Source organism: Actinia tenebrosa, unplaced genomic scaffold (assembly GCF_029948245.1).
Source record: "Actinia tenebrosa isolate PJP-AT-01 unplaced genomic scaffold, QUT_ActTen_1.0 PGA_scaffold15__27_contigs__length_11533743, whole genome shotgun sequence".
Lineage (NCBI taxonomy): Eukaryota > Metazoa > Cnidaria > Anthozoa > Actiniaria > Actiniidae > Actinia > Actinia tenebrosa.
In genome coordinates, this window is record NW_028292575.1 from 6,667,727 (window position 1) to 6,694,166 (window position 26,440).

General features: G+C 37.8%; 2 protein-coding genes across 2 annotated transcripts; both read left to right on the top strand.

Moving 5' to 3' along the window:
* The first annotated feature begins 703 nt into the window (after positions 1-703).
* LOC116301273 (uncharacterized) lies at positions 704-18,780 on the top strand. Its single transcript, XM_031710306.2, has 21 exons — positions 704-1,312; positions 1,460-1,577; positions 1,683-1,761; positions 3,575-3,664; positions 4,671-4,727; positions 4,812-4,875; positions 5,943-6,017; positions 6,690-6,907; positions 7,185-7,230; positions 7,734-7,817; positions 8,638-8,753; positions 9,100-9,169; positions 9,680-9,806; positions 10,204-10,322; positions 10,833-10,990; positions 11,731-12,154; positions 12,857-13,102; positions 13,838-14,647; positions 16,018-16,113; positions 16,755-16,829; positions 17,196-18,780. The coding sequence occupies exons 1-21, from the start codon at positions 1,124-1,126 to the stop codon at positions 17,301-17,303; spliced, it is 3,369 nt and encodes a 1,122-aa protein (XP_031566166.1). The 5' UTR covers positions 704-1,123; the 3' UTR covers positions 17,304-18,780.
* Positions 18,781-20,383: 1,603 nt separating this feature from the next.
* Positions 20,384-26,128, top strand: LOC116301275 (uncharacterized). The gene is made up of 5 exons (XM_031710308.2): positions 20,384-20,536; positions 22,174-22,593; positions 22,851-22,970; positions 23,456-23,582; positions 24,904-26,128. Exons 1-5 carry the CDS (start codon positions 20,470-20,472, stop codon positions 25,292-25,294), a joined length of 1,125 nt encoding a protein of 374 aa, XP_031566168.1. The 5' UTR covers positions 20,384-20,469; the 3' UTR covers positions 25,295-26,128.
* The last annotated feature ends 312 nt before the right edge of the window (positions 26,129-26,440 follow it).

Genomic DNA, 26,440 nt, shown 5'->3' on the forward strand with positions numbered 1-26,440 from the left:
GCGCTCTCTGCACAATCATTAAAATACTCGTAGGTTTTGCCCTTTTCAGGCTATAAAATAAACAGTCTTGCATTATAGTCACACCACTTGTTAATTTAAACTTGCGCCGATGACGCAATGACAAAATCAAATATCCCAATGTTCTCAGTCAGAATCACCAATTAATTTTCCTATCTTTTTACCATCCTTTGTTATTATATCATTTACTTTGGTGGATGTTTATTTACTTGTCAGAAAGTGCAGAAATTGCGCAGTAGTGCCCAGAGGTCTTATACGAAGATACGCAGTGCATCTTTAGACTGGGCTGCCAGGCAACCCAGTAATAAAATTGGTTTTGAAAATAAAATGGACGACATCTCTGTGTACCTATTGATCAGAAAATGGGTTGTGCAAGCTCAAAAACTTGTACATATTTTATAGCCAAGAGTCATGGTTGCAGGGATAGATTTTAATAAATAAACAATTAAAGCGTCAGTTATTTTATAGGACGATTTACATGTAAAATGGAAATTGATCAAAATCTTTAAAAACAACGGGTTTTTCCTGGTGTTAGTAAAATCACGACGTTATCAGTATAAACGGTTTTGTGTGTGTGTGTGTGTGTGTGTGTGATTTCCCATAATTCTATTCTTTTATTACTTCATTTACTGCCCAAAATAAAAATAAATGAAATTACGTCACTTGTCTGCACGTATGTACCTTCGTATCTCCACGCTCATTGGCTGATTGACAGTGATAGACAATAGAACCCAATTTAGTGTATTTTAATTGTGCAAAGATTTCAGACGGGTTTTATTCAATTCTGGATAAATTCAATCATTTGTAAAAAGCACACAGATATATGGACTAAAAAATATCCTTCATGTGAAATTTGAACCACAATTCCAAGGATTTTTAAAATTCTTAAGGGTAAAATTCTTTCGTCGGAATTTTCGGAAGCGTCGTTAGAAACAAGTTGGAAGTTCTAGAATGTGTTCTGAAGAATTGCAGCTTTGATAAGTATGTTTTACCGTGTATTTTAGCGTTTGTGACACGGGTTAAGCTGTTCGGGTCAGCTCAGGAAGCGCCAATCCCATGGATGAGATATTGCTTTAGGATTTTTGACTGACAGTTTTGTAAGAGAATGCCGCGATGGTTCACGTCGAGTTGTTTTACCGCTGATCTGCTTGACCAGTCGGCCATCACTATGGCAGTCCTCGAACTAAGTCACTGCAGTTTGACCAACGTCCCTTCAGAAATCTTCAAAAGTAGAGAGGGGAAGAACTTAGAAGAGGTTTATTTAGATGCCAACCAGCTCAGAGACCTTCCAAGGGTAAGTTTAATGGATTTTATCGCCAAACTGGAGAGACAACTGTGCAAAGATGTTATCGATCGTTCGCTGTCATCTTGGAGTATCGTTGTATGTTTGGTTCTTCAACTCAGCTGGTTTGTAATTGTCTGCTATTTGTTCTCTTTACAGGCTTTATTTAATTTACAGCACCTAAGAATCCTCAGCTTAAGTGATAATGAACTTACGATCATCCCTTCTGCCATTGCGAATTTAACAAATCTTCGCGAAATAAACGTCAGTAAAAATGGTAAGGTTCTCCTGCTCTGACATTGTCACGTCAACTGTCCCAAAAAAGCATCATTTGTACGCTCTTCTCTATTCAAATACTCTATTTATCTCATTCTTTACGCAGGAATAATAGACCTACCAGAAAATATCAAGAACTGTAAAAATCTAGAGGAAATAGAGGCTAGCGTTAACCCGATTGGCAAGTGAGTAAGCTTGTGAATATGAGTAGTATTTTTTTTCTGTTGTCATAAATAAAGCATTCCATTTTTTTTCCTTATCTTTTTTATTTAAATATAACAGGTATCAAGGACGGGTATAATTCCATATCATTCATTTTCCTAATTAAAAGCAATAAAGCTTTAAATTTGTGTATTACAATATAGCAATTTTTAGTGGTCTTTCAGTTTTATAAGTTTAATGTTCACACGCCGTTTTTAATATTCTCTGTATGTATTTTCTACAGTATATCTCAAGACATTCTTTTTTATTATCCTGATTTACCAAGTATTTGGAATTTCCTGTGATTGGATTCAAATATTAGTGCGAAAACCAATGTCAATATTAAGCATAACAAGTTATAAACAGACGCTTTGTTTTCATTAATTCTTATATGACTCAAAAACTTCTAGAAAATGAAAAATCCTTCCAGGAAATAATGCTCTTAATATTTAATAACAAAGCAGCATTTTTATGGTATTTTTAGTGAAAATGCCTTGAGTTTATTTAGTAGAATTGTCTTTGTTTGAATTTATTTTGTTTACGATAATTATTATCGTCTGAAATTATACAATTAGCTAGCGGAAATTGGTTTGCTTTTTCAAAAATTAAAATTGGAATTTGTTTCTTACCAGCGATTGTTTTGTCTTTTCAATTATTCAGGGTTTTAAAGTTTGAATCTTTGAATTAAACAATTTTGATCCAAAGTAGTAATAGAAAGCTCCAAATTACGCTTTAAAAAATATTTGTATGAAATGAGATTAGTAAAGTGATTGCTTATGATGAAGTAGAATTCCTGGAATATCATAATAGTTCAGCTATAAGTTTGTTTTATATCTAAAGCGCGCATTATCTATTTATAGGATCAACATTTTTTATAATTAGGTTTAAAAAAAATAGATGGATCACTTATATCATATGTGCTGTCTTGTAGAGTCCAAGCAGAGGTTATATTATTACATCTCATTTGAATCGTTGGTTGTTGCTGAATATCTGGTCTATGAGATGCAATCCATTATGCTTTCCAATATCAGACCATGTATCATTCCCTTGAAAATAAGATTCATTCATTTAAGTTTCATCATTGTTTTTTATCACTGTTTTCTGGCCAGAAAAAAAAATACTCAAGAGAATGACCTCTTCAGAAGAGAAAGAACAGTAGATTTAGAGTATTTTAGAATTCAACAACACTTTGATGGAGTATTCATCTGTGAAACAGTACTAAGTTTATTCAGCACTATCCTATATAGTATGAACTAGTATGTCTATTGTTTTTCTATTGGTTCATCAGTGCTAGTTAATACAAATGAGTGCTAATTATGTTACTGTTTCACAAATATGTGTTTGCATTCTGGTTGATAAGAATTCTACTTTGCTGTTACTAGTAGTAGAGTACATTAAGTACAAGTAGTCAGAATAATGTTATTATAAGGAAGCAAAGGACACAGGAAATAAGGTCTGTGCTATCGGCACAGGATGAATCAAGTTTGAGGGTCCAGGGGTCATTGTTACCTAGAAAGGCATTACATTGCATCCTTTTTAGGTTTTACAGTACCTTATTCTTTATTTTTATCATTTTTTAACTCAATAACGGTTCACCAGTCACCCAATCCACCTACATGGATCTGCTCTTGGGGTTCCGTTGGTGTCAAACCATATGCTTTGAACATAGACCCTGGAGAACCATGTATGGCTGCCGCAGGTGTTTAATTATTATTAATGCACAGCAAAGTAATTTATATTAATCTAAAAGGGACTGGTATAAATGATCTACAATTGTTTTTTTCTGTATTTTCATAGACTTCCTGAAAGCCTTGGTTACCTGACAAGCCTAACAAGCCTTTATCTCAATGATGCTTTTATTGACTTCTTGCCAGCAAGCTTTGGAAGGTATATTGAAGAAATAGAAAATGCACACTCATGCTGTGTGCAGTTGTAAAGCATCCAAGGGTTGGCAGAACACTAGAGAAGTGTTAGAAGAAGCATGACGCGCGGAGTGCTTCTAAACACTTGTCAAGTGTTCTGTCAATCCCCAAGTAATGTTATTTATGAATTTTTTAAATTTCTTTTATCAAATACAAATGTTACAATAACCATTATTTATGTTAGGAATGCAGCATGCGCTCTCAACAAATCAGAAAGTGACAAACAAAACAGCTTTTTCTGTGCTCTGTTCAGTAATAAAGCACACAAGAAGCAACATCAGAGCAACAACAGACCACCGAAAAAAAGCTGTTTTATTACTTACAAAGTAAAAAATCTGTTGTGATTTTCAATGATGTTTTTTTACATTCGTTGTTTCTTTGCAAAGTTGGAGGTGCACACAAGGTTGGCATCAGCAGTGTACTCTGTTAACTAATAAAGCACAGTTCTTGACCAATCATGCTGTGCATCCTATGTAAACTATATAATAATTTCAGTGTGCTCTGTTAACTAATAAAGCACAGTTCTTGACCAATCATGCTGTGCATTCTATGTAAACTATATAATAATTTATAAAGGATTGATTGGTTCTTCGCTCTCTATGTGGCCCCGGTTAAAATAATTGCACTGTAAGCACATGGAGAATGGCAAGACAAGTCAAGAGGTATTAGGAAGCAGTCTGCTACAGCTTACAGTTTCTCTTTGTCAAGATCATTCTTAAGAAGACTGCCACAGCTACAGTCAAAACATCATGTTTCATAAATGATTGAAGTTCATGAAAACCATAGTTTCTTTTTTGTCATGCCATGCTTCTCTCTCACTCTGCCAACCCATACATACTGACATTGCATAATAATAATAAAATATCATACGGCATGTGAGTGGTTTTCTATTTCTTCACTGATGTTCTGAGCTGCTTTTATTAAATTTTTCAAAAGTATAATATATGCGTTTGTGATTTTCTTTCTTTCAGACTTGAAAACTTAAAAATTCTGGAATTACGAGATAATCATTTAAGAGTCCTTCCAAAGTAAGATTTTTTTTGATGTTCACAGAAAAATCCCTCAACAGCTTCACTAAGTTGTGACTAATGATTTCCTCATTCTGTTTACAGATCAATGTCCCATTTGTCTAAGCTGGAAAGACTTGACATAGCCAGCAATGAATTCGTTGAAGTGGTAAGTTCCATCTGCCTTGATCACTAACTTGTGAACGATGTTTAAATATACTTATTTCAATCAAGTTAGTCTTTAAAAAACTTTAAATCTGAGACCGCTGTTGAAGGATCATAGGAAATATCTACATATCAAACTGTAGCTTAAGGTTGCTCACAGGGTGAAACCATAACTAGTAAAAAGTTCTAGCTCAAATCCATCAATATTTCAAATTTCAAGTGTTCAAAACATCAGAATGTATTCACCCATATTCCTGGTTAAATACAGCCTTGTCTCAGCTTTTGGTAGCTATTCAGGTGGTTAACTTGATTGGAATAAGTTTGTATGTGACTGAAAAAAGAATATATGACCGTAGTTTCTTGGTGCTTTGTCTGAGCATTCTGATTGGTTGAGCAGAAACCCATAGCTGTGATTGGCTCAACTGAGATAATACTTTCCATACAATTCCCTTGTTGGTTTCCAGTATTCTGATTGGCGGAGAAGGAACCTATCAGTCTTCCGTGATTAGTCCAATAGTTGGCATCAGAGTTTTATTCTGTGCATGATATTTGCTTTCTTTCCTTTTCTTTTTGATATTTTATTTATGTGTGCATGTTGAATAAAATGAATCACACGTTCTACCCTTGACTGATCGAACATGATTTATTCACTGGTTTCTTATGACACATAAAGCATTTTGATTTGTTTCATTTGCATCAAGTGTGAGCAATACTTTGCATCAAGTGTGAGCAATACTTTGCATAAAACAATAGTTTTCAGGTGCAGTGAAGAATAACAAGCTATTGTATTTATGCAAAGTGTCCCTCCCTTTTCAAAAATTTGATTGATACCCATTAACATTTAAGTGTTGCATGACTGTAAGCTAGCTTCACCTAGACCTCTGGGCCCGTTTTTACAAAAGGTAGACAGGGCTATCCAATAGATAAATCCTTATCCTGTGGATAAGATGATGCTGTTATCCAATAGATTTATCCACTAAAAAGACTTATCGTCGAATAGTGCTATCCATCTTCTCGCACAACCAGGCCGTGATGGAATAAATTAGATTCTTTTATGTTTCTAATCTTTAGCCAGTTGTTGTGGGCTGTCTGCGGAGCCTCAAAGAGCTTTGGATGGACTCTAACTGTATTAAAGAACTCAGACCCGTAAGTACCAAATAAAGAAACTATATAGTACATATGGACACTAAAGCATACTAATAAGAAATTATAATTATGCAAAATATTTAAACTGCATACCAAATATTGCAACTACCATATAAGGACTATTATGCCTAATAGTTAGAAACATATCTGCTATATAAGGTATTTCATACCAAAAAAGGCATTTGCATACCCTATAAGGAATCTAGTAACTGGTTTAATAGAATTATTAAGACATTTTAGGACAATAAACAACTAGGTACCTGCCTATTGAATGAGATTATTATCATTTGGTACCTTCCAAAATAAGGGGACTGTATGTAATTAAGGAAATAGAATAAAGGTTTAGTATATGTAATAGGACTCCATGTTGTCCAATTAAGAAATAATTGGACGAGGAAAATTCCGAGGACTGACAAAATTGGATGAGGCCGTAGGCCGAGTCCAATTTGGCAGTCAGAGGAATTTTTTGAGTCTAATTGTTTCTTGATTGGGGAGCATGAAATCCCATTACCTATTAATTATATAGCTGCCTAATTAATCCCATATCAACGAGACCTGTCCAATTAAGAAAATAATTGGACAGTTACCTATATGGGAATAATGAGAAGCTGTATAATTACAATGGTAATGACAATTATTACCATAACAACTATTTTTTGCTTTTATCTACAGGAAATAGGACTTCTAAGACAGCTGATGTTTCTTGATGTATCCAAGAACAGGCTGGAGTGGCTTCCACCAGAAATAGAGTCACTTCAATCATTAACTGACCTGTACCTCTCCAATAACCTACTTATTGAATTGCCAGAACAAATAGGTGGTCTTGGTAAACTGCAGACTATTAAGCTTGATGAGAATCATTTAGGTGACCTACCAAATTCTATTGGAAAGTAAGTTTGATAGCAACCTAATCATGATATAGAAATGTATTTAATAAGCTTAATCTTTAGTTCCAAAAATCTCACACCAACCATCCCCTCGACCTCCCAACTTAAGGAACATTCCTTTACGGGAATGTCACCAAAAGTTGTTTGAAGGTGTGCCACAACCCCTAACCCTTTTTCAATGTTGCTCCAACCACAATAGACCATTTTCGAGTTCCAAATTATGTCTGTATTCATTGATTACAGACTAACTTACCTTACTTTACTCATTCTTTCTTTGCAGATTAAAAAACTTAGAAGAACTGGTACTGACATGCAATGAACTTGTGGTGAGTATATTTTAGTAGTCAACTGATAAGTTTATAAATAAGAGATAACCATCAGTATAGGTGGACATAATGTTTGAAATTATTGGAATTGTGGAATCATATATGTGCCAACTATTTAAACAATAGGTTTTGTCACTTTGCTTTGTTGGATTGCCTTATAGATTTCTAGTTAGCAGTTAATAGAGGTCAGAATTCAGAACTAGTAATGTTATGTTACAGGTGCAGCCATAGCTCAGTTGATTAGTGCGCGACCTTCAGAGCTTGAGGTCCACGGTTCAATCCTTAGGATCTCCACGTCTGATTCGACTCTCTCTAATCCCTGTAGCTTCAGCTTTAAATACTCTTAAAACAGAGCATCAATGGAGAGAGGGGGTAAAGTGCACACTGGCGGCTTCCATTGATAGCAGTTGAATTTCAACTGAAGGAACTACCAATGTTAAATATGGGTATTTTGCCTTTTTTTATGTTATTATGCTGCAACAACATTCCTTGTCTATTTTCAGGATCTTCCACCAACAATAGGGTATCTAAGAAAATTAAGAGTGCTGAATGCAGATGAAAATTTTTTGGAATCAATTCCATCAGAAGTAAGTGAAAACAAATTGTCATTTTTTAATCACTTCTATTTCTTCCCATAATTTCCTATAACTTTCTATTTCTTACATATTTTCTGCTATTTCTATAGTACTTATTTCCTTGTCTATTCATTCATCCTTTGTTTTATCCATGTTGTTGATGCTTCCTGCTTTACTTCCTTGAGTTTCTTTTGCCTATTTTTCCTTTCAATTCAATTCCCTTTTAATCATTAGATCTTTGTACTGTACTCTTCCATCTCTATACTTTTCATTCATTTCTCTGTTCTTCTGTTCATTTATACCACCCATTTCCTTTCATTTTTCTGTTAATTTCATTTCTTATTTCTGTTCACCATCCATCTGAAGGGGTAGATAGTGCTGTCTGGGCCCAGTTCTACAAAGGGTGGATAGTGCTATCGATCCTGCAGATAAATCCTTATCCAGTGGATAAGTTGATGCTGTTATCCAATAAATTAATCCACTGGATAAGATTTACCCATTGGATAGCGCTATCCAGGCTTCGTACAACCAGGCCCAGATAAATCCTTTTCCAGTGGATAAGTGGATGATGTTATCCAATAAATTTATCCACTGGATAAGATTTATCCATTAGATAGCACTATCCAGGCTTCATACAACCAGGCCCAGATAAATTCTTATCCAGTGCATAAGTCATTGTTTTTATCCACTGGATAAGATTTGTCCATCAGATAGTGCTATCCACCCTTCAACTGGGCCCTGGTTAGGAATCTGATCTGATTAAATCCCCTTCCCACCCCCCCCCCCCCCCCCCAATCTTTTTCTCCCTAACAGTCTTTTATCATCTTTACAGTTGGGTAGCTGTACATCTATGACAATTCTCTCCTTGAGAGACAACAGACTTGTTTATGTTCCTGATGATATTGGTAGAATGCCTAGCCTACAAGTTATCAACTTGGCATGCAACAGGTGATGCCAGCTATAGAAAACTTCTCTCGCTCCTATGAACTCAATAACATCAAAATGTTTAGTAAAAATCATTTTAGTAAAAAAGTAGGATTTTGATGCACTATCATGAATGATTATGTCAAAATATTTTCCTCAAGAATTCACTTCCCAACCACATCGCTGAGAATTAGCTTGAACATATATATTTGTAAAACACTTTATATTTCTTTGATTATTTCTTCATTTCAGTTTCATTTCAGTGTCCCCAATTAGTTGTGTAAACTAAATACATCAACACTTAAATAAAGTTATTTATTTTTCATTTTTATTTATTTTTATATTTTTTTGATATATTGTGATTTTTCAGACTGAAGTACCTTCCTTACACCTTCTATAAGCTGGCTAACCTTAAGGCATTATGGTTGTCTGAAAATCAGGTTGGTTGCTCAGTAGCTTTACTAGACTCTAGACCAGACATAACTGACCATTCTTCCTTATATGGGGGGAGGGTTAAATTATTGTTTTGTAAAAATAAGGTGGGTGATATGGACCCAGAAAATGATATGGTGAGGCTCATGTCAAACGTGGAATTTCATTGAGTCGAACCTAATAACTTGAAAGAAGACCGCCTTGTTATCCATTGTTTCAATTAGGTTTGGTTCATGTGAAGATCAACGTTTGACTTAAGCCTTAGCCTCTTTGAAAAGTTGAAAAGAGAGTACAGCCAAACAGTGGGAGGCAGGTGAATGTCTTAGGTGGAGGTCACTTAGATTGTTACCTGCAGAAATGTTATTCCTCCCAACACCCAAAAAAGATTATGTTTCTTTAATTCAAAGTTCTCCTTTTGCTGTCTTATGAACTGGATGAGATTCTCTCTCCTTCCGAGAAAATATTTCTAAGTTTGTATCCCAAAATAGTCACAGTTGTTTTTGCCTTTTTATGAATAGTCAAAGGCAATGGTTCCTCTGCAGTCTGAGTTCAACACGACACTAGGGACACATGTTTTAACGTGTTATATGTTCCCACAAGAACCGTTCTCTGAGGATGAAGAAGAGGATGATAATGTATCAATGAGTAAGTAAAACAAAGTAAATATCAGTCAAGGATAGGGGAACGTTTGAGTCAAATGCCTTCCGTGTCAAGAAGCACAGTTGGGATAATTGCGCTGTTACGGCTCTGTCTCTTCTCATCTGTATAGTTTCAAGGATTTCTTGTTCATTGCTCGGATGAACTACATGTGAATTCATTTGTGCTTGAGAAATTCTATATAACTAAAAAGCCTTTTAGGACTAAATATTTTTCTCCATAGCTATTATTATTGGGATTCCTGTGGTTTTGGCAAGAACTTTGGCACCAATTATGCTGCGCGCCCACACCAAACTCCAAGGCAAAAGAAATAGAAAGATTATACAAAATGAGAAACCAAACAGTTACCAATTACATAGTATGAAATAATTTTTTTTTCTCTCAGATTCTGTCGAAATTCATGAAGATCAAGAGAACGATAATCTACTGGCAGTCAACCTAGATACGGGTCCGCCACCACAGCGATCATCTATCGTGTTCGACATTGATGAGAATGATTATTTGGTGAGTAACGTCTTCTTGATGAGAAAGAACTGTGATCATGGCCATTGAAGATGAAATTGGAAAAGCGCGTAGAAAATACTTTGAATGTCAGGGATGGTATTTAGCGTTTCATTGGCGTGTCTATGATAGAAAAGTTCGAGAAAACTACTTTAAATAATTCTGTTACCATCTTAATGGCTGGGGTGAAAGCGCGGGAAAACGCGTCGGTTATAGAAAAGCGCGGTAAAACTAATTGGAATGACAAAGATTGTCAGCTTTGTTAGTTTCAGTGGCGGGGGGGAAAGCGCGGGAAAGCGTGTCGCTGACAAAAATATGCGCGGGAAAACGGTGTCAACACTGACCATGTTTTTAGGCTGTTTTATTAAAAAAGCGAAAATAGCGCGGAAATGTTTAAATTTCTTTACATTTTCCCTGATCACAGTCATGAAATAACAACAAACTTGTTACAGCCGGAGAAAAATTTCCAGGTTTAGAATTGAGAGGAAAATATTCTTTGTTAATGCATCGCAGGCGCGGCTAGCACGGTTTAGTTCTCCATATCCCAAAGACGTGCGAGATAGAGCAGCACAATACCTGGCCAGTAGAAGACAACAACAACATCAACAGCAGGATGCCAACCAGTCATCACCAATCATGTCCAGACATCAATGTCATCAACACGAACAAAGGTAGATAAAAGACCACCACGTTGCTTGAGCATTGTGCATGTTTATTTTTAAGTGCACCCGCTAACCCCTGATACAATACTTTCAGTATTGATTGATTCTACATGAAGTGAGTAGTTAAAGTGGTGAAATATTTATTCTTCATTTGAATGTTAAGGAAATATTTCACCATTCAACTATTCACTTTATGTAGAATCGATACTGAAAGTAATTTATCGGGGGTTAGGTGCACTATGAGTCAAAGCACACTGGATGTTAAAGAGGGTGGTGGAAGAGGTTATTAGCCCACCACCATCATAATAATCACTATGCTATCTTTGCTAAAAATAACAGTGTTTGTTATAAAAGTTTACTCCTCACTTTGAGTCAGCCACGCACTTCCTTCTCTCTCCTCTTGCTAAGTAGCACAAGTCAATAAAAATAAAGTTGCACAAATCGAGCCTGTGCAAGGGATTTACAACGCTTCTCAATCTAACTGGTGAAATGCGGTTTTGGTGGACGTCAATCAATGCGTTTCCATGACATTCCAAAGGCACCTGCCCTTAAAAGCTTGGTGTTTTCCGACAATGCTGGTAAACACTTTGATTGGCGTCCACCAAAACTCTATTGTCTCGAAAAAGGTTTTCACGAATTCGCGCGTGTGATTGAGAAGCGCTGTAAGAGAAAGAACTCTCACACCCTTGTGAGTGATGCGTGTGTACTTCATCATAATTCCTGTATAAACATGTATCATTATTTTCTAGGGAGCAGCGCAGTAAAATGCCAACCACCTCCTCACATGCAGAACCACCACCAACTGACAGGAAACTACCGCATCCTGCACAACAACCAGTCCACTCTCAGCCAAACTTTCAACATCCCCCACGTGAAACTGATCAAGCCCCTTACCGACCCCCACCCCCTAGGGAAGTGACAAACCACGAGATCCCAAGGACACATGTCTTGCCACCAGCACCACCTTTTATACAGGAACCAGAGGAACGAGAACGAGAACATGCCGAGAGTTTAGCGTCACAGGGACTTAGAGGGGTACAAGAACAAAGAGGGGTTGAAGACCCACGAGGTGTACGAGGGCAGCCAGCGCAGAGAATGCCAGAGCAGGATGCAAGAAGAGTAATGGATATTAGACTAGAGGTAGAGAGAGAGGTTCCTTGGTATGAAGATGAGGTAATGATTGAATGATAAAAATAGTATTATAGATGCCTCAAACATAATTGTCAGACAAACTAGGGGACTCTTTTAATTATTGAAGTCCCACTAGTAGAGAACTCTTGACCTCTTTACCTTGGACGTAATGTTTTCCGATTTGAGACCACGTGTTATTCTCTTGAGAATAAGATTCTTTGTTTGAGTCGTATCCATTTTCATGTGTCTTCTCATGCGCAACTGTTATGATCCAGACGCTGGCCACTCTTTGACCGCTCCGCTTTTGTTGGGCTGCCTGTGATCGGAGCGGCCAAAGGAGGGGCCGATGTCTTTATTAGGAGGCACTTTAAACAAAGATATAATACTGTAGGGAATGACATTCGGCCTTTGGCTTCATCAGCTATTTACGCGTCCACTATGCGGGCTGCGTGTATATTAGTTAATAATTATAAACGAACTAGAGTGCATGCCATAAATAGTTAAATAGCAAAATTGTACTAGTTAGTGCAAAGTTTTGCGAGTTAACTATGGTCTACTAAGGTCTACTGAACGTACTAATTCGTGCAAATTTGTGCAATTTCTTACAAAGTATTTTCGCTGATACTGATATGTTGTCTGCACTCTAGTGGTAAACATTCCATACGTGTACCCCGCCCCCCCCCCCCCCCCCCCCCCCCCGTCTCTACTAAATTACTAAAAGCTACCGTTCTCATACTCCAACAGCTCCAAGAGTCCAGCGAAACTGGTTCCGTTCATTCCATTCATTCGGATCACCGAGGCTCCCAGACTCCAGCAGACCATAGGGAACTGCCACAGGGTGACCAACGGAATATAGCTGTCATTGCTCAGTCAAGGCCAACTCAGAACGGAGAATTATCGAGTGCAAATCATCGTGTTGAGCCGTCGCATCGTAACTATGAGGAAGGAGATCAACGTGGAATACCTATGTATGAAGGACGAATGCAGCCAGTAAGTATGTGGTTTGTTTGAAATTTTACGTAAGTTTGTGGTTTGTTTGAATTTTTACATATGATATTTCAGGGATCGAACCTTGGTTATTAATGATTAGGAGAGTGAAGTCTTTTAACACTGGTGAAAATATACGGGGCATGTGTGCGTCATGTAAGGGATATCATGATCGACAGGTATCGATCCTTTGTCGATACGGTAGGAAAATTTCGTTAGCGTTTTTGACATTTAAAGAAATTTACAATTTTAGCAAATTAATGAGAAATAATTGACAAACTTTGCGGTGTTTTGTAGTGTTAATTTGTAACTTGTACACACCTACAAACGATCTCGAAGGACTCTTTTTACTCCGCTAGTGTTTTTTGCTAGGTAAAGAAAATTACTAGTAAATTGATGTGAAATAATTGGCAAAAGCTTTGCGGTATTTTTTTTATGTTAATTTAATTTGTACACTCCTACAATATACTCGGGCGTAATGTTTTCCCATTTCAGACCACGTGTCATTACCTATAGTATCATTTATTTGTTTAACGCATATGCTTGGTTGCACATGAGAAGACGCATGAATATGGATACAACTCAAACAAAGAATCTTATTCTCAAGGGAATGACACGTGGTCTGAAATGGGAAAACTTTACGCCCGAGCCAAGGAGGTCTATTATCGATGTTCGGTATGCTTACATCTTCGTAATGTTTTCATTGATTAATTTCCATTCCCGGTACGTTTGTTTCAGAGGCAACAACAGCCCCCGTCCATCCCCCCACCGATTTACCCCAACCAACCTCGATCAACGTCAAGCTACAGCTCAAGTCTACCGTCCCAGCATTCATTTCGAGAAGAAGCTCCTAGTTCTACGTCATCAATGCGCAACCCACCCGCCACAGGAGAATGGATACGAATCAACGAACGTCCACAGGGATCCCAAGGATCAAGTGCAAGTTATGATGACGTTCACTCGTTCCATTCTGAAGAGCCTAGTGTTCTTTACAACGATAACACTAACCAACCAGTCCTTAGACCCCCTTCGTATCATGAAGCTATTGGTCAACCATCCGGGGAACTTGTCAGTCATATTTACGTCGACCAATTACGTCCCTCCGCTACTAGACCAATCGACACTGTACCGGAAGTGGACCCACGATTTTCACCTCCGCCAGGATACTCCACAATTGATCCACGCCTGTGGAACCAGGCCTCTACAGGTTACCCACAACCCCCTGCGAGGCCCGACTATAGTACCGTCCCCACTTCTGGTTCTCAAACTTCCGGTTTTATAACCGCTGGTCGACAACCTGTGTCGTTGTCCAGGCCGGAAACCAATCAACGACTTCCGCAAAATGACGTATATCCTGCTAATGTCCCGGATGCTGCGCGTTATGAAGAACAGGTACGGCAACTCCAGATGCAGCGAAGAGAAGGAAATCGCTTCGTAGATTCTGGTTCTTTAGATAGAGGAGGCGTAGGATTGGGAACAAGAGATTCCGCTGAAAACCTTAGAGTAAGAGAAGAATCCGTACCAGTCCCCTCTCGGCATGAAAACAAGGTACGGTATTGTGACTAAACAATATTCCCTTTCACAGTTCCCTGCGCCATCTTGAAAGGTAACCGTGCCTTTGCAGCGAAGCGAGACATTTTTTGGGCATAATTTGGAATGTTTTTCTGTCACTTTTTTATGCACGATTTTTTTTCCCACTCTTTAAAGCTGCTGCTCGAATTTTTTTTGGTTTTTGCCCAACCCCCACTCCCCCTCAAAAATCTAATGGTCCCACCCTTAGGAAGTTGAGAATCATCCCATCCAGATCCTCTTACAGCCAACGTCTTGACCTGGGCTTATATGCATGAATACTTCAGATTTGAGAGATGCGTAATTCGATTGACACCCTTGGCTCTTGTCTTATAACTAAGTTATAACTGTTCCCCAGTATACGATAAATCCTGGCTTTAAAGTAGGGTCCTTCGCTATAATTATCGAGTCATAACTTCATTAAGAGGTGGAAATGAGCAATACTCAAAACTGGCGCAGTAATACAGAGGTATGGTGCTACTTCGTGCTTGTTTTTCACTCAGGATGTGGTTGCTAAAACACATAAAACCTTCAGTTGATCAGTTTAAAGTCAGTAATTTCTGCTCTTTAGCGCGACAATTTTTTCTTGTCTTTGTCCTGATATTTTGAACATTTTTATTTGTCTTTTATTGGGCATTAAGTATATCTTAAAACTGGGTACGATTCTGCTCGATTTTAAGCCAAAACAGCCGGACAGCAGACCTCAGAAACACACAGCGTCCTGAAGAAGCCGCGACTGTTGTCGTAAATATTTTTATCGCCAGCTGAATGAACTTTGAACTCTAAATTTTCGATGTCTCGTCGATATGATGCTATTATGGTTATTTGTAATAACAATTGAAAAAATAAACGACCTTGAAAAATTCGAAAGAAATCCCCAAAATTTCAGACTGAGACGAAAAAATTGGCGCATGGAAAGTCCAACCTCCGAAGGAGAGACAGGGGTGTACCACGATTTCCAATGGGGGAGGGGGAGGGGCGGCACTTTCCTCTAAACTCAATCCCTCCCCCCCCCCCCCCCCACCCAAAAAAAACAGTTAATGGTAAGGGGAACCTATAGGCACCTCAGTACCTCCTGGATACGCCACCCCCAACCCCCTACCCCCCGAAACAGTAGCATGTCGTTTCAGTTTGTCAAAGTATACACCGAATCGTAAAATGGCGACTTATTTGAATAACTGTTCTGTATTAACTAGCGACTGACTAGCCTCGTGTTGACGTGGAAACATATAAGCGTTTCCACATGTATGAGAGAGGCATGTCAGTCGCTAACCATTACAGAACAAGTATTCAAATTGATCGCCATATTTCGATTCAGTGTATGACGGATTTATTTTTCGTTTCTACAGTTTTCTATTCGAATACACAAGAATCCTAATCTTGGTTTTAGCATCGCTGGAGGAAAAGCCTCAACAACGAACCCTTTTGATCCTCAAGATCCCACGGTATTTTGATCTTATTATAGAATATTCCTGCTTGTTTGATGATGGTATTTTACAGGGGGCTCTCCAGGATGGGTGTGGTCAAACTACGAACCCTTTTGATCCTCAAGATCCCACGGTATTTTGATCTCATCATAGAATATTCCTGCGTGTTTGATGATGGTATTTTACAGGGGGTTCTCCAGGGTGGGTGTGGTCAAACTACTAAATTTTCTTAAATGCTGAAACAACCTCTGGGCACATCAAAGTCGGGACATGGCTAACTCACAGATAGAACCCTGTAACAACCTCTGGGCTGATCTAAGTCAGGGCATGGCTAACTCATAGATTAAACCCTGAAACATCCTCTGGGCACAGATTGATTTGGAATTTATCATGTCAGATTTTTTAGAGAAAAGCCTTAGAATCAAGGGAGAGACCTAACAAATTCTACTCACATGTGAAGATGAGTCCAGGAATCTAACCCGAGACCCCAGAGGTGAGAGGGGAATACACTACAGTTACCTCAGCCAATCATCCCCCTCCCTTCCACAAACAATTCTTTTATGTGTTATGCCCCACTTCCTTATGAATACATCCAACAGCATGCCTAGACGTTTGCATTAATTTTTCGTTTTTTAAATGGTGGCCTTGTGTTGTTGTAGTGCATATACGTTACTAAAGTTCAACCAGAGGGACCTGCAGCTTTTGCCTTAAAACCAGGAGATAAAATATTAGAGGTAAGACTCCAACCATGTTGTTTGTCTTTGATATCCTTCTCTTGGGTTTTCCCTGAGGATCTGGACTAATTCGCTTGTTTTTTCCTTCATGGGCACAGTACCAACACGTACGCTTTTATCATGACATCTCTCGACGTTCTCTCGGGATTTTGATACAAAATCTTTACCGATCTCAGTCTCCCCTTCTGTCATCCCTCGGGATCCCTGTTGTCCCAACTTTCGGGATCTCGATATCACGTCTTTCCGGATTCAAATGACCCAATGAATTCGCGGGACCTCGATATTCCTTCCCGCGAGATTTCGATGCCAGGCTTGAAATGTTATTATTCCTACAGACCTAATTCAATGCGCTCTTATTTATCTCAGGTGAATAGTATAAGTCTAAGGAACGTGTCCCACGAATACGCCGTAACGTTCCTCAAGAATAACCAAGTAGTAGATCTGTTAGTGTCACGAACAGAGGACCAAAGATAGCACCCACCTCTTGGGATTTGGCAGAATATATAAATATTGGTTCTCAACTGAAATGGACAGATCCGGCCACTGGAATATATATTGTGGACTGAATCCCACGATGCTGCTTCTTGGCCACATGAGGACTAAGATATACTGACACACAAATATTTAAACAAAGAGGTTTATATAGAACTGATATAAGACAGAGCAAAGTCGTGTGAAAACTGCAATGGGCCGTCCTTTTCTTTCATTCCCAATGAAGTAGAATTATACCCGGTAATATTTCTATATTGGAATATCTGAAGAGATTCTTATCTAGCAACCGACCCTAACTAATTCAAATTCTGGTTGGAACTGTGCTGCGGGGCCAAAGATGGACTGTCAGAGGCGCCTTCACATGCTTTCAGTTCAACCTCATTTTGAGCTGCGCCATTGCTGTACTTGCGGTGGTGAATGGCGACAACAAGGTTCTTTAGAAAATACTTCAAAATTTGCATTTTGCACCAATTCAATGCAAGATAAGATAGGATTGCATAGGTTTTGCAAGGGTATTGGCGTCTTTGCTGTTTATGGAAAAAGGATTCCGATAGAGCTTTCGTTTTAATTTGAGTACTACTATTTTCAGTTAACGTGTCATTCCCTTCAATAGTATTTCTTTTCTTCCAATTTAGCAATACACAATATGGTTGTAACTTTTTAAAAAAAGGATTGCACAGTATCTGTAATGAATTGCCCAAGCGACACGTAAAAGGTCTCTGCTGGCAGTGACATGACTGGCAGAAGATTCCCTCATTTTATACCATCCTGATGTATTGTCGTATCTTTTAGCTGCATTAATTTTTTCTATTGAATGCGGGTCATTTTTGAGACATTTCTTAACACTGAAGTAGGGCCAAAGACGTAGATGACTACTTTAGTGAAATTCGCTACTATTTGAGGAGGCACGTGCCCTAGCTTGCGCAATTTATTTTCCGTCGCAAATCCTATACTGTACAATAACGAATTAATGTTTTAGAAACATCCTGAAGTGGTAATTGGAAAATGAGATTTGTATTAATTTTTGGACTTTGAAAATGGAATGGGTTTTTATACTGAGAATGGGAATAGACCATTCCAGAACACTTCATTCTCTTGTGAATGAGATTCTTTGTTTAAGTTGTATCCATATTCTTGTGTCTTCTCATGCACCACCGTTAAACAATGGAATGGTACTCTAGGGAATGACACGTGGTATGAAATGGTAAAACATTACTGACTCCAAAGATAGACAGGTCTGTTACGTAACTAGAAATGTGAAACAAAATTAGGAATTTTTATGAATTTAATATAAGATTTTCTAATATGGGAACTCTTACCACTTGAGGAACATGATGAAATACCATTTGTTATTTGCTCTAAAGAAAAATAGATGAAATTTGGACTCCTAAATAGTGAAAAAGTAATTTAAAATATTACTGAATAGAATTTCAATAAAGATTTCGCATGAATAGCAAAATATCTTTATTTTATAAAAGAGTTAATTCTGAACTAAATGCACAATAGAAAGGAATTGTGTCACACATGACCAGCAATACGCGCAATAAACTCTTGACAATACATCCTGCAACAACAAGAAAACCGACCAAGAATACAATACATCCTACAACACCAAGAAACCTGACCAAGAATACAATACATCCTACAACACCAAGAAACCTGACCAAGAATACAATACATCCTGCAACACCAAGAAACCTGACCAAGAATACAATACATCTTGCAACACCAAGAAACCTGACCAAGAATACAATACATCCTGCAACAACAAGAAAACCGACCAAGAATACAATACATCCTACAACACCAAGAAACCTGACCAAGAATACAATACATCCTGCAACAACAAGAAAACCGACCAAGAATACAATACATCCTACAACACCAAGAAACCTGACCAAGAATACAATACATTCTGCAACACCAAGAAACCTGACCAAGAATACAATACATCCTACAACACCAAGAAACCTGACCAAGAATACAATGCATCCTGCAACAACAAGAAACCCGACCAAGAATACAATACATCCTACAACACCAAGAAACCTGACCAAGAATACAATACATCCTGCAACACCAAGAAAACCGACCAAGAATACAATACATCCTACAACACCAAGAAACCTGACCAAGAATACAATACATCCTGCAACACCAAGAAACCTGACCAAGAATACAATACATCTTGCAACACCAAGAAACCTGACCAAGAATACAATGCATCCTGCAACACCAAGAAACCTGACCAAGAATACAATACATCCTACAACACCAAGAAACCTGACCAAGAATACAATACATCCTGCAACACCAAGAAACCTGACCAAGAATACAATACATCCTACAACACCAAGAAACCTGACCAAGAATACAATACATCCTGCAACACCAAGAAACCTGACCAAGAATACAATACATCCTGCAACACCAAGAAACCTGACCAAGAATACAATACATCCTGCAACACCAAGAAACCTGACCAAGAATACAGTACATCCTACAACACCTAGAAACCTGACCAAGAATACAATACATCCTGCAACACCAACAAACCTGACCAAGAATACAATACATCCTGCAACACCAAGAAACCTGACCAAGAATACAATACATCCTGCAACACCAAGAAACCTGATCAAGAATACAATACATCCTGCAACACCAAGAAACCTGACCAAGAATACAATACATCCTGCAACACCAAGAAACCTGACCAAGAATACATTACATCCTACAACACCAAGAAACCTGACCAAGAATACAATACATCCTACAACACCAAGAAACCTGACCAAGAATACAATACATCCTGCAACACCAAGAAACCTGACCAAGAATACAATACATCCTACAACACCAAGAAACCTGACCAAGAATACAATACATCCTGCAACACCAAGAAACCTGACCAAGAATACAATACATCCTGCAACACCAAAAAACCTGACCAAGAATACGATACATCCTGCACTAAGCTTTTTTAAACGCACGCTATCCTATCAACAACGATAGCTCATCAAACACGCAGTCGGATATTGCTTCTACTCTATTCGACCAATCACAGTTTGTTTGCGTAATTGCAGTAGACAAAGGTTATCGCTGCTAATCATTTTCTGAACGTTCACACTTTACATAAAGCTTCACCATGGCACGTTCCATCAATGTTTTTCTGCTGGCTCTTACACTAATTATCTCCGTTAATCAATTTGCAGGTGAGTTAAGAAGTTCAATTTTAGTTTTGAAGAAAATATAAACCTTTAAATTAAGATACCACTGTTTCACATCACTTGCATTCAATTCAATTGATGACCACTCAAAATAATTTGACTCCAATTTTACTTTCGTATTCTACTTCCGTTATCTGCCTTGTTTTCATATTATCTACATTGAAAATCTACTTTCAAACCGTGGCTCGCTGTGTTAAAATTATTTCGAACCGAAAAGCTTTTCATCTTCAATATTTTGGGTATCAAATTTATCGTAAACAATTCTTAAAGTCAGGGATTTACTGAGCTGAAAAAGGCTATTGAATACGCCCACGCGTAACATCTAACGCTGAAGATATATTTTTGTTTTTATTTTCTGATATCCATTAATTTTATTATATCTACTTTATGAAGGACAGAATTACAAGAGATATTCGTTGATAACACAATGCAAATCAGAGACCTGAATTTATAAATGTCAATAATTGAAATGAAAGTTTGTTCTACTTGGGTTCTTGTTTGATTTGCATCATAGATCTGACAGTAACGTTAATCCACCGGTGATAATCCTATTCTAACTTTTTAAACTTCGTTCTATCGAAATTGAACTAGTTATTCCTTGACATTAAATTGATTGACCATATTTGAAGAACTTGAAGCGAAAAAGCGAGAAGAAATAACGTTTTTCTGGATTGATCGCTAGGTTGTATTTCTTCATTACCGACTCGAGTTGACAGGCGTCTGGGGTCAGTCAACCTTGATTGATAGATCTGACAGTTAGGTTTATCCACCGGTGATAATCCTTTCCTAACTTTTTAAACTTCGTTCTATTGAAATTGAACTAGCTATTGATTGACCATATTTGAAGAACTTGAAACGAAAAAGCAAGAAGAAATAATAGCGTTTTCTGGATTGATCGCTGAGTTGTATTTCTTCAGTACCGACTCGAGTTGACAGGCGTCTTGGTCAGTCAGCCTTGAAAGTGCTTCAAATTCAATTAATTACCATAATGCCATAAAAACATGATATTGAAGAAATTTGGAAAACATGTTGGCCTTTTTAGTAGCCAAGGTTAATCTCAAAAAAATAACTCCATAACCCAAATTTTAACTTAAATATAACCACAGGGTTATATGTGCAAATTTGGTTTTAGTCAAATAATAAGGTATGAAAACATGTTTGGACGAAAAGTTTGAACAATTCTTAGGAAAAATTAGGAGAATTTTACCCCATAGAGTTCCTTGTCATTGAACTTGAATGATGCTCGAGCTTCCTGTGTCCTTGCATGGTGCGACAATAATTGTCCGCCATCTTGGAGGTCCCTTTTTTATTTCCTCTTCCTTATCCCTCATTACCAGGATCCTATTTATTCTATCGAGTCTTATCAGCAGAGATTTTTTTCATAGCGATAATTCCTTCGTCTGTATGTAAATACAACAGTTTTAACACTAAGATGCTTCAAATTACTTTCTGCAAAATATAACTACTTGGCCGTTTTTGGCGTAATTCCAATCGAATCGAAAAACAATAAATGACCAGAAATGCGCATTTGGACAAACAATAAAACTTTAGTAAATTTGATCAAAAATTTTCACTTCTTTCCGCGAGCTTTTTAGTAACTAAAATGTTTGATCTTCATATAGATGGTTTTAATCTCCCAGAAGCAATTAATGGTAGAATAGAATCAAAACCCGGAAAAAGATGTCTTCTATATCGTTGGGACGTGAAAAATCTAAATCAGCCATGCACTCCTCCTGACTTTAACTTTACGCTCTCAATACTACTATTTAAAAGCTCTGGATCCAGTATGACAGAGATAGAACAGGACGTTTATTCCAGACAACAACCGGGTAACAGCTCAATACAGTCTTTCTCAGAATGCCTCTACGACAGCAGTGAAAATATTTCATGTTGTCAAGACATCAGCTCCCAAGTCAGAAACAAAACGTCTGGACGTGAGGTATCTTTTTCTAATTTCGAGAGGATAACTGTAGCTGTCACGATTTGCGCAGGAGGAATCAATAGTGCGTTCTCTCCTGGACCGGCAAAGAAAATACTTCCATGTAAGTTATCCAGATAATATTAAATTATTGTTAAACTATTCTTGGTTCGTTGTAACTTCATAGCTGTAGCCATGTTGGTTGACATGTCCTTGAGAAAATATTTGGTCTTTTTTTGTTTGTTTGTTTGTTTGTTTGTTTGTTTTATCAAGTAACATGGTAGCCATCTTTCCGGCTGATTCTGCTCTTGCGAAGGGAGCCACAGTGACCTTAGCTTTTCTAGACTATGATGCATAGATGTTTTTATTGTCTATTTGAAGGGAGAGATCCTTGCTTCACGTATAAACCATGTCAACAACTTGAGTTTGCAGTTTGTAATCCTGCTGTGGACGACTACTACTGTTCGTGTCAATATCAATGGACGGGGAAGAACTGTACTGGTGAGTGATGACCGATGATGATGTTGAGGATAAAATAATAATAAAATTATTAAAATTAATATGGTTATTTGTGTCTCACTGATGATGGCACTGATGATGGCACTGTCGTGAAGAATGATGATGATGATGATGCATCAGTACTTGGGGATGGTGATTACTGATTGTGACTTACTGATGATGGATGGAACTAATGATGGCACTGATGACGAATGATGATGATGATGATGTATCACCGCTTGATGATGGTGTTGGTGATTACGGATTGATATGCCTTACGATGATGGCAGGTGTAGTTTAATCTAGTGATACAAGGTGGTGGTCGTCTTGATTAGAGGTTTTTTAGTTGCCCCAAATTTTCCAAAGTCTCAACTCATCAACGAATACAATAATAAATGACTTTAGATTAAATAACTCTCTTATCCTTGCTATATTTTTAACGACATTCCAAGCATATACTTAAATAAAGTTCATTTTCATCTTTCAAGTACCAAGATACATGACGGACATGACGTACCATGCTAGTAGATGCCTGAATGTTTCATCAGAAACTGGTGTACAGCTTCTGTACGGGAAGAATGTAGCACAATGCAAGTCTGTTTGCTCAGGATCAAAGTAAGTACTACATTTAGTTAGATTTAATAGGGAGAGCTTAGTTATACCTGAGTTGGCCAATGAGAATGAACTCCGGATTCCTGAAGTTAAGATATTGGTTTCTAACCAAGGATAGTGTAGAGATAGCGCTCTCACTTCTTACTTCTAGGTGTAATACTCATGGTCGTGTCCAGCATCACATGAGTGTGAATAGAGTTTGTTAGCTCCGTCCTTTGATTAAAGGGTTTCATCCGCCGGGATTCTCTGGTTTTCTTCCCTCCTCAAAACCCAACACGCTAAATTCCAATTCGTTTTGTGAGTTTGTCATGCCCTCACTTTGATAAGATGAAATTTGAAAATGATTCAGCAGGTTTCAAAGTCAATAATCCTCAGTTTTCACACGACAATATTGAAAGTTAAAAAAAAAAAGATTGCCCAAATCATTATATTCTGTAATTGCAGATTTTGTCGATTGATGTTGATAAGGATATACAACGATTGTTGTCAGTCATGATGAGAGATTTGATGTTTTTCAGTAAAGTCTGGAATACACCTCAAAACCAAAATCGACTATCTTATTTTCGTTACAGAGTGATACGAACGTACCGTGTGCCTCAATTTCTCATACTCATTAATAATTCATGAGTAAACCAGCCAATCAACGGGCTATTTTTGAGTCACATGATGTTACTTGAAACCTGGTAAAGTGCTGTGAAAGGAATGCATTCAGTCTGGAGCAACTGGAACAAAATTAATTCAGTCTGGAGTAACTGGAACAAAATTAATTCAGTCCTAGGACTGAATTAATTTTGTTCCAGTTACTCCAAGTCGAATAATTAATGAGATGAGAAGTCATTTCAAAGCCTCCAATATCGGACTGGACGGGATTTCAAGTCCGCGCAACTAATTGCTTTGACTTGAAATCCCGTCCAGTCCTCATTGTCGGCTTTGAAATATTACTTCAAGCACTTGACCATGCAATTGCAAAACTATATACAGTCAATGTCATTAACGTTGTCCACCGAAAAGAGACATTTACACATTTACGCATTTAGACGTTTACGCATTTACACATTTACACATTTAGACTAAAAAATATATCACGTGTTTCCTTAAACGTTCTGGCATAAAACAAAAGCTGAAATACCATGTTCCATCTTAAATTCTCACTAAATGGTCGGGGCATTCTGGATTTTCGATTCACGAGTTGAATTTTACATTTAAAGTTCATTTATATTTCTTTTAGCCTAAATGCATGTTAATGTGTAAATGTCTTTTTTCGGTGGACAACGTTAAAGACATTGACTGTATTTGTATCTTTGTTTGTCCATCATACTTATAGGTGCAAATCGTTTGAGTTCAGAAGAACGCCATCTAGTCTCAAAGGCAACTGTACTCTTCGTTACTCCAACAGTCTTCAGCACAGACTCGTACCATGTGATGCAGATCTCTACCAATTGAAGAGTTTTTTCTCTTCTACTGATGCCCCCAGTTCAAACAGCACTGCAAGTACCCCCACTAAGGAACATGGTTGCCTATCTACAGCAGTAATAGTGATAATTGTAATCATTGGAGTATTAGTTCTTGCCTTTATAGTAATTGTACTTGTAATAAAACCATTTGAAACCATCACGACAACGCCCTCCCGATCCCATAGCAACCTTGGAGCCTTGCCTCCTGGGACACATCCTAGAGATCAAGAGACGACCCCACTGGCTCCAGATAAGGATTAATTTTACGGCTATCAAAGCAATCTTTCTACGCCATGATGTGTGACTCACCGAACTTCAGGCTCGTAGAGGTCAAGGAAAAACGATTTTCTATACATTTATAGCATGCACCATGTGACATTTCCTTGAGAATAATTCCTTTGACATTTGAGTAAGATAAAAATGGATAGTTTGAATAGATAGCGAAAGCAGGGCATAAATAATTACTTTAAAACTACGCTGCAGCTAACCAAGGTCCAAGTCTTTCAACACAGAGAGATGAAGGAGGCTTAGTTTACAGGAATCACGAGGAGGGATGGCTTTAAAAACATAAAAACTACATAAAACCTTGCAGCTAACCAAGGTCCAAGTCTTTCAACACAGAGAGATGGAGGAGTCTTAGTTCACATGAACCATGAGGAGGGATGACATTAGCCTTCCTTTATTCTTTGCTCAGCTCCCCACTTGTAGTCTTATGTATCATGACTAGTCTACTATTGTCACTGGGGGGTTTCATTTATTAGCATATGGGGGGTCCGGCAAAAGTTTAGGAGGGTTACCATGGTTATTTTGAGAAAGTGGTTAGAAGGGTTATTACATATTGAGAAGTTTTTTGATGATTACAGAAGGGCTATGTAATTGATACCTCTACCAAGAAGGGGCGTTGGGTTATGTATGTAAAGCTTTCTATGTGATTTCGTCAGCCCCCCATCTCCCCCCCTTCCCTCCCCCATGTGGTAATAAATTATGAAAGCCCCCTAAAGATGACAGCGAAGGAGCGAATGAATTTGAATTAGTTTTTTAATGGTAAATTGCAATGTATGTTTTTAGTATTTATTAAAAAAAGCTAAATTTGTAGATATGCTTGTAAACAATACGCATGCGCACAATGCCGCCTCATTTTTGTCCCCAGACCCTCAGTACAAATACCCCAGGTAGCCCAAGCATGTAGTACAAACCAATTTCCGTGAAATTTTGACAAGAAATTGTTAAATCTTGACAAGTGGCTATTGTTTTTTTAAAAGGGTTTTTTGGGCCGTAATTTACTTTGCAGCCTATCTATTTCAATCCATAAAAGATTTTCTAGAAAATATAAAAATCCTCATATAAAAACTCCTCATTGCTATATAAACTATAGCCGCCTCTCGCCTTACCGTTTTGAATAAAATA